The following is a 15,036-nucleotide window of genomic DNA, read 5'->3' on the forward strand; positions in this document are numbered from 1 at the left end:
GTGGGCTCATCATTCACGTGCTGGGTGTAGTTCTGCAGCTGGTTTGGGGGCCTAGACATACAGCGTTTTTTGGATGCAACACACATTTAGTACTGCCACAAGTCCTTGCTTTGCTGGGATTTTGCCTCATAATTCATAAAACCATCACAGTTCTTTCTCTCACAAATACACGTTTATGTGACCTTTTCAAGCTTTGATTATTAGATACATCTTCATTACTTAAGAAAAAGCATGTGATCCTTGTAAAAATCAAGGAAGCAAGTAAAAACATAATGGAAAAAAAAAATTAGATGCCTTTATTTCATACCTGGTTTTATGACTTTTCAAAATGGTGAGTAGGTTTGCGGTGCTGGAGGAGAACTTCTGCTTGACAAATAATATGCACAGGCCAGCTCAGCTCTTCTGTTGTTGCTATTTATTGCTTGCTAGTGTTGTCAAGTATCATTCAAAAGGTCTGTTCTATGCTTTAATTAGAAACAATTTCTAAAACTACTTTAGGGCAATAGTTAACCAAAACTGCTTCTGTTCAGTGCAGCAAACAGGACTACAAAATGGGTTTACTTATTTTACCACTTGGACAAATATGATATAAAATTCCACTACCTTGAAGTAACTTCAACTTCAGTACAATTTCTGGCTATTCCTGGATGTTGATAAGGGGGTGATTAATGAATTTGAAATTCAGAAAGGAAAAGCCTTGAATACAGTCATTCCCTTCTGAAAGTATGGTAAAAGCAAGAGTAGAGCAGCAACTTCCAAAACAATTTTCACATCTTGAGAGGAGAAAGGGAGAGCTGTCTGATGAGTAGGATGAAATTGAGTAGCATGCGAATGAAGAAGTAAATATGTTGACAGCAAGCTTCATTTCTACTTGCTCATGACCTCATTTATCTGGAGTACTGTATCCACTTCTGGGCTCCCTGGTACAAAAATCACTGATCTCATGGAAAGAGTTCAGCACAGGGCCATGAAGATGACAAAGGGACTGGAGCAATTCTTGTATGTGGAAGGGTGGAGTGACCTGGGTCTGTTTGACCTTGAGAAAAGAAGACTTGAGAGGGGATCTGATCACTGTATATAAATATCTAAGATGTAGGTGGCAAAGGGACAAGGCCCAACTTTTCAGTGGTGTGTGGCGATAGGACAAGGGGGAATGGCCACAAAACTGCAGCATAGGAAGTTCTGCACAAATGTGTGCAAGAACTTCTCCACAGTGAGGATGACAGAGCACTGGAACAGGCTGCCCAGGGAGGCAGTGGAGTCTCCTTCAAAGGAGACATGCAAGACCCACATGGATGCCTGCCTGTGCAACCTGTTCTTGGGAGCCTGCTTTGGAAGGGAGTTGAACTCAACAATCTCTAGAGGTCCCTTCCAGCCCCTGCAATTTTGTGATTAGTAGTTAGTTGCTCAGACAGCTGGTAGTCCTGATTGTATACATTTATATATTTTCTTTTTAATCTCCAAATCTTCAAAGTGCTGTATGAGAAATTACTTTGCATTTGCAGAAGGAAACAGATGAAGTGGCTCAAAGTCACGTGAGAGAATAATGACAGAACTGTGAAGGAGCTCCAGAGTTAAAACATGGAGCTGGAGGAGACTGGTGTCAAAGCTGTACCTGAATTCATAGTAGTCTGTCAACTAGAGTCTCATGGTCTGCTCTGCTCTCTGTTCAAACTGTGTTTTTTTGCCAGTGGTTTTTAGGAGGTTTCATGAACCTCTGTTGCTGTACCAGAGGTGATGTTGGGGTACTAATGCTGAATAATTTAGATTTCAATTACTGCAACTCTCAATAAGCTTTATTTAGAGATCATTTACTGGGGAGGAAAGAAGGAATAATATGGAAAGAAAGTTCTTGAATTCAATTAATGAACTCTTAGCTGGAACAGAAGTGCAAACATGTCATCTAAACCAATAATATAACCAAATCCCATTACCTAATTTACAACTACTGAACATTTGCTGGGGGAGAATGGAGAGTGAAGTTTGGATTCATAATAGCTTTGAGACCATGGAAAATTAATGTTTTTTTCTTTTTTCTTTTTTTCTCTTTTTTAGGTAAGTAACTGAATGGGACATGAAGAATTGACGTTTAAATGGCCAGCATGTTGCAAAAGGTATTTCACTTGAGGTTGAAGAAAAATGCTTGAATAATTTGAGTATATGTTTAATGGCTGTTTGCCTTTTCTAAAAAGTTAAATTTTTTCTTGTTCACTGATTGACTGAAAGAAGTAAAAATCAACAATCTTCATCATGTTATCCTTAAGTGACATCACATCTGAAGTTGGATACCATACTCTTAGTTTTTTTATGTATGTAGTTCATATTAATTGAGCAGGTGCTAACCAATGTTGGTCCTGGTTTGTGACAGTGTTGTTGAGCATACAGATAAAGTGTTTGTCTTTCTGCACTGGTGGGTCACAGGTGACTTTGAGGTAACGCATGTGGTACCATTCAGTATTGGGAAGCAACTGTAGGCAGGGATAATATAAATGGAACATGTAGATACTGTGCTTGAAATCTTTTCTACTGCAGAGGCTTCCTCTGAGATTAGGTGAAGTATTGCTAGCTTGTGTGTGAGTCATTGGGGGATCTGTTTTAAATACTAGCTAAATCAGTATCTGGTTTCTAGTCAACCACTGCCATGGCTGCCAGATGGGCATGTAAGTATGCAAGGACTTGCCTTGCATTGGGAAGTGCTATCCATAAATATACTACTAATAAAGTTCTTGAGTTTTGCTTACTACATTCATGCACAAACTTCAAAGCACATCCAGCCATATTCCCTTTGTCATAATTTCCTAAATCACTGGAAAGCAATTATAATTTTGTACAATTTTTGCTGTCAAATGTGATAGTCTGTAAAACTGTTCAGAAGAGTGTAGGTTGATAAGAAAGCAATGGTTACATACAGTGATGCCATATAGTAACTGTTGTCGATGGCACTACAGTTATTTAGTAGCATCTTCAGGAAGGCAGGCTAATGGGAGAATCTATTATAAAATTGTCAGTACTTACTAGTGATTTCTCTAAAAACAAAAATTGTAGTTTATATATATATATATTTAACAGAGGACTGGAAAGAGGAATATAGGCTTTCTGATTAGAGAATATATATAAGAAACAGAAAATATTTCAATTTCTGGTCTAAGTGAGGTAGAACTGAGGTTTAATGCTGAATTTCCTACTTCTGAGATGATTATTGATACCACTGTTTTCTGGCTGCTTTGTACTCCTTCCCTAGTTTTTTTTTGAGTTAAAAATCAAAGCTGCATTTGATGTAAAAAATAATTAGGCATTCTTGATGATATCTTCAGCTGAAAATTTCTAAGCAGTTTTGCCTTCATAGTACTGGCTATATGTAACTGCTAAATCAGTTTTTCTGCTCTCCTTCCTTACTTTATTTTCTCTTCACAGTAGTTCTACTGACATAGAAATGTCATGGTGAAAGAACTGTGAATGAAAAGGAAAACTTTCAGTAATCTGGGGAAAAGTGGAAGGGAAGGGTGAAACCCACAGCGCTATCACTGACAACCACTGCTGCTTGGAAATGGGTCATTTGCTTTTCTTGACGTTTCCTACACCTTCCCTAGAGTATGGACTCTGGCTTGGAGGACTGACTGCAGGAATGATAAACACTATTGCTGAAGTGTGGTCTTGAGCTTTGTAGAGCTAGGTTTCTCTGTTCAAAGTTGATATTTTCAATGGGCTGAAATACACCCTGCTTCTGGAAGTGCTTCCCCTTTGATTTCCCCTTTGATCATGCTACAAACTCAAGATTCACAGCGTAGGAAATACAGTGGAGTACCATTTCTTGTTACTGGGATTTTTCCTAAGCAAACACATGGAACTGACAAAAGCTAAGTAAAAATCAGCCTCAATTAATTGTCCATGAGCTTTATATAGTAAGAGAAAATATTAGATCTGATGCGATGCTTATTGCACACCTCCTGTATTTGGTACTCTTAAAACGAATACAATTTTGTATCATGTAGATTTGTCTCATAGTCGATGTTAGGATATACTGTGGGGAAATGGATGTAATGATGTGAAAAGATGAAGTTGGTGATTTGTTTCAGGCAATTTAGTTTATTACACTTGACATGTTATCAGGTCTCTGAAGCTTCCTTTTGGAAACATGTCACATCCTGCTTTCTTAATGATCATCTGCAGTCATTATTCATTGTAGTCGGGTGCTTTCTATCGGAAGCCAGCAGAGGCTTTGTGCTGCTGCTGAATACAAAAATGATTTTGGATTATTAATCGCATGAAAATTAATTTTATATTACATCTTTGGAAGTGTCTAGAGGTGATCTCAGTAAGGCAGGTATTGTTCAAAATGTGAGTTGTATGGTTAATGCTTATTTCAAGCAATGTACTGTATTGGCTCTTGAAGTCAACAGGCACTCTATTTCCCCATTTTTGTCTGTTAGGTTGTATTTTTTGTCAGTTTTGCCACATATGCTTATATCAATAAAGGACTTAGTTTAAACTCTAGGATTGTACAGTATGTTTAGGTAAACTCCAAACAACATGCTGAGGAACTGCCCAGAAAAGGTGACAGATCTCTGAGATCTCAGAATGCCACTGTCCTCTGGTAATCTTGTCCTGCTGCCTACAAGCTAGACTTTTATTTGATGTCTGTAGAGGTACCAGTGAAAATATGAGCTGTGTTCAGAATGATTACTTGTGTCTTTATACTGATGGAAGAAAGTCTTTTTTTTTCTTTCTTTCTTTTTTTTTTTTTTTTCCTCACCAAGACACTAAGGACTCGGCAATCATAGAGCTGTATGTGTGAATTTGCTGTTGGAATGTTACAAGGTATTGTGCAGTTGGGAAATGCTGCTTTGTCTTTTCAAGCTTTTGGTAAAAGCCATGTAGTGGGTTTATAGCATGTGCCAAGCTGTATATCCACAGCATTCTCTGGAGCCAGGCACCAAAACAGGCTACAAAAGATAAAAGTATTTTATAATGACTTGTGCTTCTTGTGAAGCAAAAGCTAAAAGTATTCCATTATGTCCCCAGTACGAAATTATTGAGGAAAATAAGGCTATTTATCCACTGAAGTTAAACTTGAAAGTTTTAGAACTGTCATTCATGGATTCCCTTTGCTAAACTAATATATTTGTTCTTTAACTAATGTACTGATCCCTACTGCTATACAAACTGTCTGGGAAGTTTCATAGTTTGACATCCTTGCCATAAACTTTTAAAGGATGAGTTGGTGTTTGTTAAACTGGTAGTCTGGGATGCTTGGCAATTTGCTTTTCTGTTTAATGCATAGGACTCTGAAGAATGGCAGGATAATAGAAGAGTATAGAAGACTATAAGCAGTGTAATATCGTGGTTTGGGGAAAATAACATGCTTGTTAGATTCACTTTCTAAGGATGGTTCTGTGTGCTGAAGTCATTTACCCCTCAATAGAGGTCTTGAATTTTGTAATAGGAGGGAAGCGAATAAAGGATTTAATTTACTGTTATGTATGAACTTGACTTTGTTGATTTGGGGAGGAACTGCATAACATGTAACCTATTTAAGGGTATCTTGTTGGTTAGTCCTGATGACTAAACTTACAAGCACAGGGAAATATTTGTTTTACTGAAATGACTACAGATTTGAATATTATGCTTTGTTTTGGAAGGCTTAGAACTGGCTTCATCTGGAAAATTTTGTTGATTAACTGTAAACTCCAATGAGACACTTGCGTATTTGTATGTGTTGTGGGATGAGTTAGTCACAGGAGCTCAATTACTAACGAGTTTAATCCTCAAGCAGTGAAAACTTAGCATCACTCTGCTGCTCACTAGGACTGGTATTATGTCAGGTTATGGTGATATGTAGGTTAAGTAGATGAAGAAAAACAACCTGTTTTTTTCCCACAGAATGCAAATAACTGGTGATCTTCCTAAATATTTCTGACCCTGAGGTGACCTCTAAGCCAAGTTGATTCTGAGTGTTTGCGTATTTGGCTGTCAAATGCACTGCTGGTGGTATTTTCCTTCAGATAATTTCACTGTCATTATTTGTGGAAAAGGCTGTGAGTGGAGGACATGCGTATTAGTATTCAGACATCCAGAGTGAATAATGGAAATTTCAGAATTGACAAAATAATCTCATGTCTGTGCCTCATCTCTTCTCATTTAAATTTTCTGCCTGAAAAGGGGATGCAGCGCTTCAGGATTTCTTGTTTGTTAGTATTAGTTAAATTGCATCATCTGTTCCATATCTGAAATGGTTGTACACACAGGCATAAAACAGTGCTAGTTTTAACAGTTATTCTTCCTTTTCTCCTGGCTGCATTGCTGTAGCTTAACCTGTACTTTTCTGCAGTGTTTCTAAATGGTACAAGATACCGAATATTCAGTCTAGACAGTCACAGCTTCAAATCACCACATATAATTTTCCTGTTTGAATTTTCCAAGGAACAGATTTAAAATATGAATAAATAGCATTTTGCATGAAGCGGTACTTTTGTTGGCAGCTTAAAGGGAAATGAAAGTTGGAAGGGGCATGATGAATAAATTACCCTTTGACTTTAGGGTGTTCCTTCAAAACAGTGATGACATGGTGTATGGTAAGTTTGCACTGCTTTTTGCCTTGTTGCGTTTCTTTAGAGGTATGTAGGAGGTTCATTTTCTTCATGATTAATTGAATCCAGCGTGGATCTGGCCTGAGTTACAAAATGTATTTTTATCATAACCAAAATGAGCAAGGGAAGGAGTCGTGGTTACTTTCTTTTGATCTTCTTGGGATCTGTGACTCCAAAATGGGAAAAATTCCAGAGAGCCTGTGAATATTTCGGTGTTTTACTCATGCTATAGATGTCTATATGGAATGTTTTCAGAGGCAGGGACAATTAGCAGCAAAGCTACATAGCTGAAGAGAGACTGGCCCCTCACAAATGGAAGTTAATGGGCCATGAAGGCATCAGATAATTATTGGTTGCTTCCCCCATTTTGCAAAACATTGTGTGTTTGCCAACCTCTGCATGGGGGAGGAGGGAATTAATTAAAAACAAACAAAAAAAAGCTTTTAAACGGGCAGATCTGGATGATACCTTATGGAGTGAGAGTTGAAAACTAAACTTTCTACAGATGCTCAGACAAATAAAGAAGATATTTGTCCCTTTTAAATGTTTGACATTTCCTCTGTATTTAAACAGCAGAGGGCTTACTTAACAGATCCTACGTTCATATCATAGAGCTCATTCAACAACATTTCTTTCTAAAATAGTTGTAGCACTGAACTGATGAGCTCAGTAAGTTTAGCTAGGGTAGTCCCTGGTGTCTTTTGGAAGGTACAGTTCATCCACTTTGTCTTGTCTCCAGTTGGTCTACTTCACAGGTAGGCAGAATCCTCTAGGAGGCAACATCGTCTTCTGCCTGGTAAATAAACTGTTGACTGAGAAAAGCTGGAATATTGGTAATAATTTTCAATAAAACATTATTGAAAAATACTATTACCTCTGCTTATCTTCATCCATATTCCAGTGGCACAGCTGCAAATGGGTCCAAGATATGACACTTGTCAGGGTTTCACATACCAGCACTGATTTGTGAATGTCTGAAGGAAGTCATTCTTTTAAGCTTGTGCCTATGTTTAGATGTATTTGTGTGCTGCAGGACTCTTTGGTCTTTAAGTGCCACTTAAAAATTCATACCTCATCTGCCAGTTTAAATGCTTCATGAATGTTCTCTACCAATATTTCTTTTGTTGTTGTTGTTTGTTTTTGTTTTGTTTTTGTTGTTGTTGTTTGTTTGCTACTTACATTTCAGGAGTCAATGTAAACCCATTAGAACTGAGGTTTGCATTGGATATTTGTCAATAGTGGAAAGTTTTCCAGTGGCACATACTGGGATAAACTATATTGTAGTCTCATCAATCATTTTGCTGCAATGGATAGGCTTCTGTCCTTCACAAAGCATCAGTAGCATGCAGTTATACATCCTTCTTAAACCGTTGGCTTCCCTAGGCTATTCTATATAGGTATGAAATAATAACTTAAAGATATCATCCCTCAAAACTTCTCTATTTAAAGTGAGCAGGCTGAGGTAACCGGTTATTGCCTGTAGTGTATGCCTCAGGTTAGGACAAGAAAGTGTTTAACAAATATTAAATGTAAGCAGTTTGATCCCTCATTAAATCCATTCCTCAACTTTGGGTGGGTAGGGGCAGTAATGATAGAGGCAGGTATATATTCTATATATTTTAAAGTGACTGCAAACCTGCAGGTAACTTGCATGGTTCAGAGACCTGCATTGCTGCAGAGATGGAAATGGAGAAACAGAGTAAGTAGTTGCTATTTTCTTTGTGTATTTGGAGTCTTTTAGCTAGAGAAGCTGATGAAAGATGGGCTGCCTCGTCATCTGGTCTTGTTTTGCTCAGACTCTAATGTCACTGTAATTTGTCTCATTAATTTGTAGCCATGAGAACAAATTATGATCTGCTGTTACAGGAAATGTATTAATGAAAAAGGTCATAAAAATAAGAAGGAAGTGTTGTATCATAACTATCAGAGCAGTGCAAATAGAATTTTCCCCAAACATTTTCAATTAAAATAATATGGAAATCTCTGTATATATGAGTCTGTATGTGTGTGTATGTATATATATATGCATGTGTTGCTTTAATGTGTAGCATGTCTGAATGCATGCTGAATAAAACAAAGATCCTACTCATGATCTCAGATTAGCAAGCACATAAATGAATCTATAAATTCTCCTGGGGGACTCAGCTGATGTGGCTCATTTCACTCAAAACTATTGGATAAAATCCTGCACAGTAGTCTGCAATAGACTCTTTCTGCTATATCTTAGCTTTTTGCTCTAGCATTTAGACATGAATGCCCATTTCTCAGATGGAAAAAGGATACTTTATTAGAATCATTAAGGTTGGAAAAGAGTTCTAAGATCATTTGGTCCAACCATCATCCTATCCACACTGTGCCTATTAAACAGTGTCCCTCAGTGCTGTATCTGCACAGTTCTTGAACAGCTCCAGGGATGATGACTCCACCACCTCCCTGAGCAGTCCATTCCAGTACCTCAGTACTTCTTCTGAGAAGAAATTCTTTGTAGTTCCCAACCTGAATCTCCTCTGGCTCCTTTCTAAGAAGCCTATCAACATTTTGTAACAGAAAAATAGATTTTGAAATTAGTATGTACAGTGGAATGAAAACCTGAGCAATGCATTTTGTGAATGATGCCCTGCTCAGGTTGCTGGGAGTGAGGCTGAAAAACCTACAGCTGAGTGTTATGATGGGAGAAATCACTTTGTGGATGAATACAAGGTAATGTTTGCTGGAAGAACTTGCAAGAGTCCAAAGTTGGTAACTTTTTAAATGGCTGACTTTGGAAACCTGACCTAAAACATACCAGAAACAATAACAGAAGCAGTTCAAGGAAAACCATTGCCAACAAGGAGAGAGCACAGGTGGTCTTCCTAGAAAATGAAGAGCTGGTGGTTGTTGGTAGTGGTAGGTGGCAGTCCTGAATTGTAAGTGCATGAACTGATGAATAGATGCTTCCCTCTCTCTTCAGACAGTCTGCAAACATACAATGAAATAAACTTTGGACTTTCAGATTGTACCTGTGTTTGTCATCTGTAAAAGCTGCATGTGAAGATCAAGTCCAAGGGCCTGTGTTTCTCAGTATTTTTTCCTCAAAAATTGCCTCAGCCTGGTGCTTGGGGAAGAATAATGGCAGGGCAAGTGTTTCTGACAGTTCTTCTTAATAATCTCCTGAACTCCAACAGTTTTCAGCTCAGGGGATTTCCTGAGCTGAATGTTATTTCTGTGTATTTAATAACCTTCAAGTGATTTCTTTCACAAAACTGTTCAGCCTTTGAACTAAGGTGAACTCTTTCCACCTCCCTAAATTAAGGGAGTTCCTGAGACCATCTCTATTCCAGCCTCTGGGGTGGGAAATGGGAAATCTGCTGTTCTAGAATACAGGACTTCTTAAATTCAGGGAGGGAACGTATAAAACTTAAAAAGATTTTGTTATTATTATTATTATTAAGTCCTATTTTGTTCTTGTTGAAAAATTTTTTTTTTATTTAATTGCAACCTGGAGAAATTATGTAAACAAACAGCTGTGTCGATGTACTAACATGATGATAATTACAGACGGAAGCAAAGTCCCATCTGACCTGCTGAGCTGCTCTACATCCTCAATATTAGTAGTGCAAATGTTGTAATGCAGCTTTTATCCGTGTGAGATGTTTGGTGTTTTCTAGCTCTCCTTGGCAATGCTGTAGCAGCATTAGGAATTGCAGGAATGCTATTCAGATACCCTGTGGAGTTGTGGCCTCTTCCAGCAAAACAGCTACACCAGTGTCAGTTCAGAAAACAAAACAACCAAAAGAGCCACTTGTTTTGTCACCAAATGTTACTGAAAAGCACATAAAGTAAATATTTCCAAAAGACATCTATATGACACCAGGAATTCGAGTGGTACCTACAGCCCTTGAAATGTACTGTCATAAATAGTATCTTTGCTTAAGTACCCTGTTGACCTGAAAGTGTGCACTGAGCTGCAATGAAGTTTCATTTCCTTTGGTGCAAGTATTAGGTATGGATTGACAGTTCTCCTGTTGTTCCTGTCAAATGTGTGCTATCAATCTTTATGATGTGTTCTCAAAGATGAGTAGCTTTCTCCATATATATATATATATATATATATATATATATGTATATATATATATATCAGTGTGGGTTTATTTAAAGCTCAGACAGCGTCCAAGCACATGTGTCAAGGGGAAGCCAAGCTATTTATATGGGATTTGAGTGCAGCGTTTCTCTGATAAAGGCCAGTGTTCTGGAACGAAGGTTAAATGGCAATGATGATTCCCTGCCAACCTGTCAGAATTGGGCTCATGCAGTTTTGTTGCTAAGCCAGACATGAAGTTAGGATCAGAAATAGCTTCTGTGGGTTGGTTGTGGTGTGGGTGGTTTTAGGTTCTTTATAAATCAGTAGAACAGTCAGGAATGAAGAGAGTAGTAAGTGTGTTTTGTTGTGCATTGCACCTTTCCCTCTAACTTTCTATAACTGTTAATTTTAGATTATCCAATACTTAATTTGTCTCCTGTGTTAGATTTTAGTTGCTTTGTCTTGCTCAGTACTAATAAATTTCTGACTTCAAGCACACTAAACTATTTTAGTAAGGTGTCTACTAATAAAATTACCTATGAGAGTCTTTGTCCCACATGTATTTGCTGTGGGGTTTTTTTGTTTGTTTGTGTGAATCCTTAATCTCAAAGGAAGAAGCATGTGCTGTTTTGGAAGGACTTCCAGCTGGATAATGAGAGAGTGGTTTTGGAATTGTCCATCTATGTGAACCATTTTGTACAAATAATTTGCTCTGGCTTCCCAGTTGCATATTAACTTTTTATTTTACTGAAATGGGGATTTCAGTTCTTAATTATGTGAATCTAAGCTAGATTCAAGAACACGGGATGAACGTATAGAACAATTCCAGTATAAGATGGGACCAAATCTGAGGAGCAATATTGATTTACAGCGGCTGCCCCCAGCTCCCTCCCTTTCTCAGAAAACTGACATGCTAATGCATGAACCATAATAAGTCAGGACACTGCAGTGGGGGTAGTGACAACCTCGCATTGAAAGATGCTGTGTATCTGAGTGCTCAGCTGAGATTCAGTGAGCTAAATCTGTTACATATGTTCACTTTCCATGCAACATTTGCTCTGCATGTCTTATCATGACGTTTTGAGAGGTGGATTTATGAATTCTGCATCAATATTAAAGCATTTCTTTAAAGATTATTTCAGGTATATTAGGCAGGCAGCTACCAATGCACTTAGGTCTTTGCAGTCATTCAAAGTCTGAATTGAGAATCCTGGTCTCTTTGCCACCGTGGTAACTTCAGGTAACACTGTATGTAAATCTGGCAGACTTTTATGGTGGCCATGTATCTTAAGTGTTAGCATTTGCTTAGTTGGATTTTCTTAAACCTGGTCTGTTACAGTGATATAGAGAAGACAAAGCATCTAGGAATGGATTTGCTTGTGGGATCCTTTTAGTGGTGGAAAAGCAATAACCGAAGTCTCCTCCTGTTATTTATAGCTTGGTATTCACACAAATCTCCATTTGGCTGCACTGGGGTGCCAACATCCTCACAGACCATTGAAGTCATTGCTAGAAATATTTACAGGACAAATTTTAATCACTGTATGGGTGTGAAAACAGACTTGGTTTCTGCCCACTGGGCATCAGTTCCCAGCCTGGGATGGTGGGACCTAGGAGCTGATAGTCACCAGCAGTGGTCACTTTTGATTGAGGGAGAGAAGATATCCCTGGGTTTTTTGTCTCTTAGTCTTCTTCATCTGTGCTGCTTTCACATGTGGCCCCTGGATGCCCTGTTGTGGGCTGCTTGGGATAGGATGTGGGAGCTATGGTGCCACTGTGGTCAGGTATGTGGATGTGTAACTAAGACGTTTGGTTTCTGGGTTTTGTGATGCTAGGGAGCATGTAATCAGCACACTGAGATGGTTAGGGAGCTTTTATCCTAGGGCAGCAGACATAATTAGCGTTCTGGCACTAATTCTTAGCCAAGAGAAATGTAGCCACAAGAAATCCATGCTAAATCATTGTAGTTGTGGTGGAGGTGTATGACCTATGTGTGTGCATCTTCTCTGGTGGCAGCAAGCACTTAATTCTGAGTAAAACTGGATGCGGGTATTGGTTTGGTGCTCTGTTGCCACCTTCTGCTCACATGTCTTTCCACTGCACTCTTGTGGCACAGCAATAGTTTGCATAGGGGACTCACATCAGAGATTTGACACTTGATTACACAGTGCTTGAAAGAAGCACTGCCAGAAGGAAATGTCAGTTCCTTCTCTGAATTCTTGAATGCAAAGTCTTGTTTAAATAGTACAAGGAAAATGTCATCTCTAGTAAAATGAATGATAGTTGTAATCATTTCTGAAAAGTATGACTTTAAGCTGATTTCTCTGATACTGAGTAGTTTGAGCTGACTTTGGTTTACTTCATAGCCCTCAAAAACAACAAACTGAGCCAGGCAGCACTTGTGTATCACGTGAATCATGGAACTGGAGACTAATTTAAACCTTTTGGAGATTTTTTTTAATTATTATTATTTTATTTTATTTTTTTAGCAGGGAGCAGAAACAGTTGTAGGCTTAAAGAACTTTGATTTATTTTGGAGTCTTCCACTTAGTGGTCTCTGGAAAGCATACTCTGAATGTTTACCCTGCCAGCACTTGCGGCTAATTGTATGGTCCCAAACACAGGCTTTAGTTCCTGCTGCTCTATGAGGAGCTCTGTTTGAGCAGACTGAAATGGAAAACGCTGGCTACTTTATGACATGATCAGTAAAAATCTGTCCTCTTTAAAATGCTGGAAATAACGTGCAATTTATATTGTAGCCAAAAGGCATGTTAATTCTCTACCAGAGTTCACAATAAAGAGAAAACACAGGAAATGCAATGTTCCTAATTCAAATTTTCATTTGAAAGAATAAGTTGGGAAGAGGAGCTGCCTCAAAACAACTTCCCAGACCCTAAGATCCATAAGCAAATGGAAATAGATGTATTTCATGTTCTAGCATCTTCTTCTCCCCCTTTTCTGGCATGGCTTGCTTTTTTGGATAATCCAAGTCCCTGCTCAAAAAGGCAAGCTTTCCTTGTTGGGGGGCTTTACTGTGTGGTTCTTCAAAGAGTGAGCTGTATTGCACTTGCTTGGACTCACAATGGGAGAGCTCCTACTGAGCTCTCATCATCCTCCAACCCTTCAGTTAACTTCAGCACAAGCTGGTACTATGCATCCTTTTCTCCTTTTCCCTAAATTTCCCCAACCACCAGGCTGCTGTGCCCCATTCCTTCCTTGTCAATGCTCAGCTTTTGGCAGAGACTTTCTGCTTCTTGTAGTGCACGATACTCTTTATAATCTTTTCTCACTACCTCTTGTTTATTTTGTGCTTTATCTTCACTATGTTAACCCAGCACGAGACAAACACTTTTTTCTTGTCAGGATTGTTGCCTGTAGGGTGCTACTGAGCTGATCTGTTGCTGTTGAAATCATCAGACTTTTCAGCAGCTCTGGCCAGAAGAGAGAAAAGCATTAGAAGTTCAAATGAGCAGACGCGTTATTTTACTTGATATACATCTTTGAAGCAGTAGAAATATTTATAGAAGTTGCCGATGTTATTGCCTGTCAGCATAACCTCCCAAGTAATTTTCTCTGCTATCTCTTCCAATCCTTCCTGGTGACTGTAACAAAACTAAATATGAATTGTTGCTGATGAGAAAAGAAGACAAAGTGCTGTGTTGTAAGCTTGGGTTGATGCCCAGTGAGGTCCAGCTGAGTACTCAGCAAGAAGTTGGTTAGATGTGTGCCAGGTAAATGGATTGCTGTTGAGGGGTACTGCCACTGGGGTGCAGCAGCCTAGTAAGCAATTTTCCTTTCCTCATTCTGAGGGTTAGAGTACATAGTTTTTCTGCTGCACAGTTTCACATCTGCTGGCTCTAAGCCTTGCCCTATGGCATTTTGCTGGTTCCCAGCTGCCTGTGTTCATAAGCAGGGAGTGTCCCATTCTAAATGCAAGGAATTAAGGCTGTTTTTTTAGGATATACCAAAACAAAAATTGTCAGAACATTCATCTTACTTGAGGGTGCTTAAACTCTCAGAGCACAAATTCTTTGTCATCTTAACATGGGAACTGATAACAGCAATAAGAAGATTTTGGCCATTGCCTTTTCAGATACAGGAGGAATGTATTCATGCAGAGAACTCAGGCTGAGTTTTTGGCAATTCCTCTTGGAGACCAAAAAAAGCAGTTTAAACCAGTTAGCAAAAGAACCAGCACAGAGCTATCCTTAATCTTTGACTTTAGGAAAAATGTGGATACTTGTAGAAAACCTAATCAGCATGATAGCCACAGAAAAGACTCATCATTCCTCTTTCTAGCATGAATGGAGATACAGTTGTTACAGCTGCCAGTTTTCCCTGGTGTGGTTGAGGCTTCACTTGTATGTCCTGGTGCTGGGGAGTGGTGGT

General features: G+C 38.7%; 2 protein-coding genes across 3 annotated transcripts in view; both read left to right on the forward strand.

Moving 5' to 3' along the window:
• The window catches only part of LARP7 (La ribonucleoprotein 7, transcriptional regulator), a 221,947-nt gene that overhangs the window by 81,008 nt on the left and 125,903 nt on the right, over positions 1–15,036 (forward strand). The gene's annotated exons all lie outside the window — the stretch shown is intronic.
• The window catches only part of ANK2 (ankyrin 2), a 328,177-nt gene that overhangs the window by 43,824 nt on the left and 269,317 nt on the right, over positions 1–15,036 (forward strand). The window contains exon 2 of one of the 2 annotated variants that reach the window (XM_072335035.1): positions 2,056–2,114. The exons of the other annotated variant lie outside the window; for it this stretch is intronic. Coding sequence (XP_072191136.1) covers positions 2,094–2,114 — 21 coding nt within the window. The 5' untranslated portion in view covers positions 2,056–2,093. The remainder of the gene's footprint in view (positions 1–2,055; positions 2,115–15,036) is intronic. 2 annotated transcript variants of the gene reach the window in all.

This window comes from Excalfactoria chinensis, chromosome 4 (genome assembly GCF_039878825.1).
Source record: "Excalfactoria chinensis isolate bCotChi1 chromosome 4, bCotChi1.hap2, whole genome shotgun sequence".
Taxonomy (NCBI): Eukaryota; Metazoa; Chordata; class Aves; order Galliformes; family Phasianidae; genus Excalfactoria; species Excalfactoria chinensis.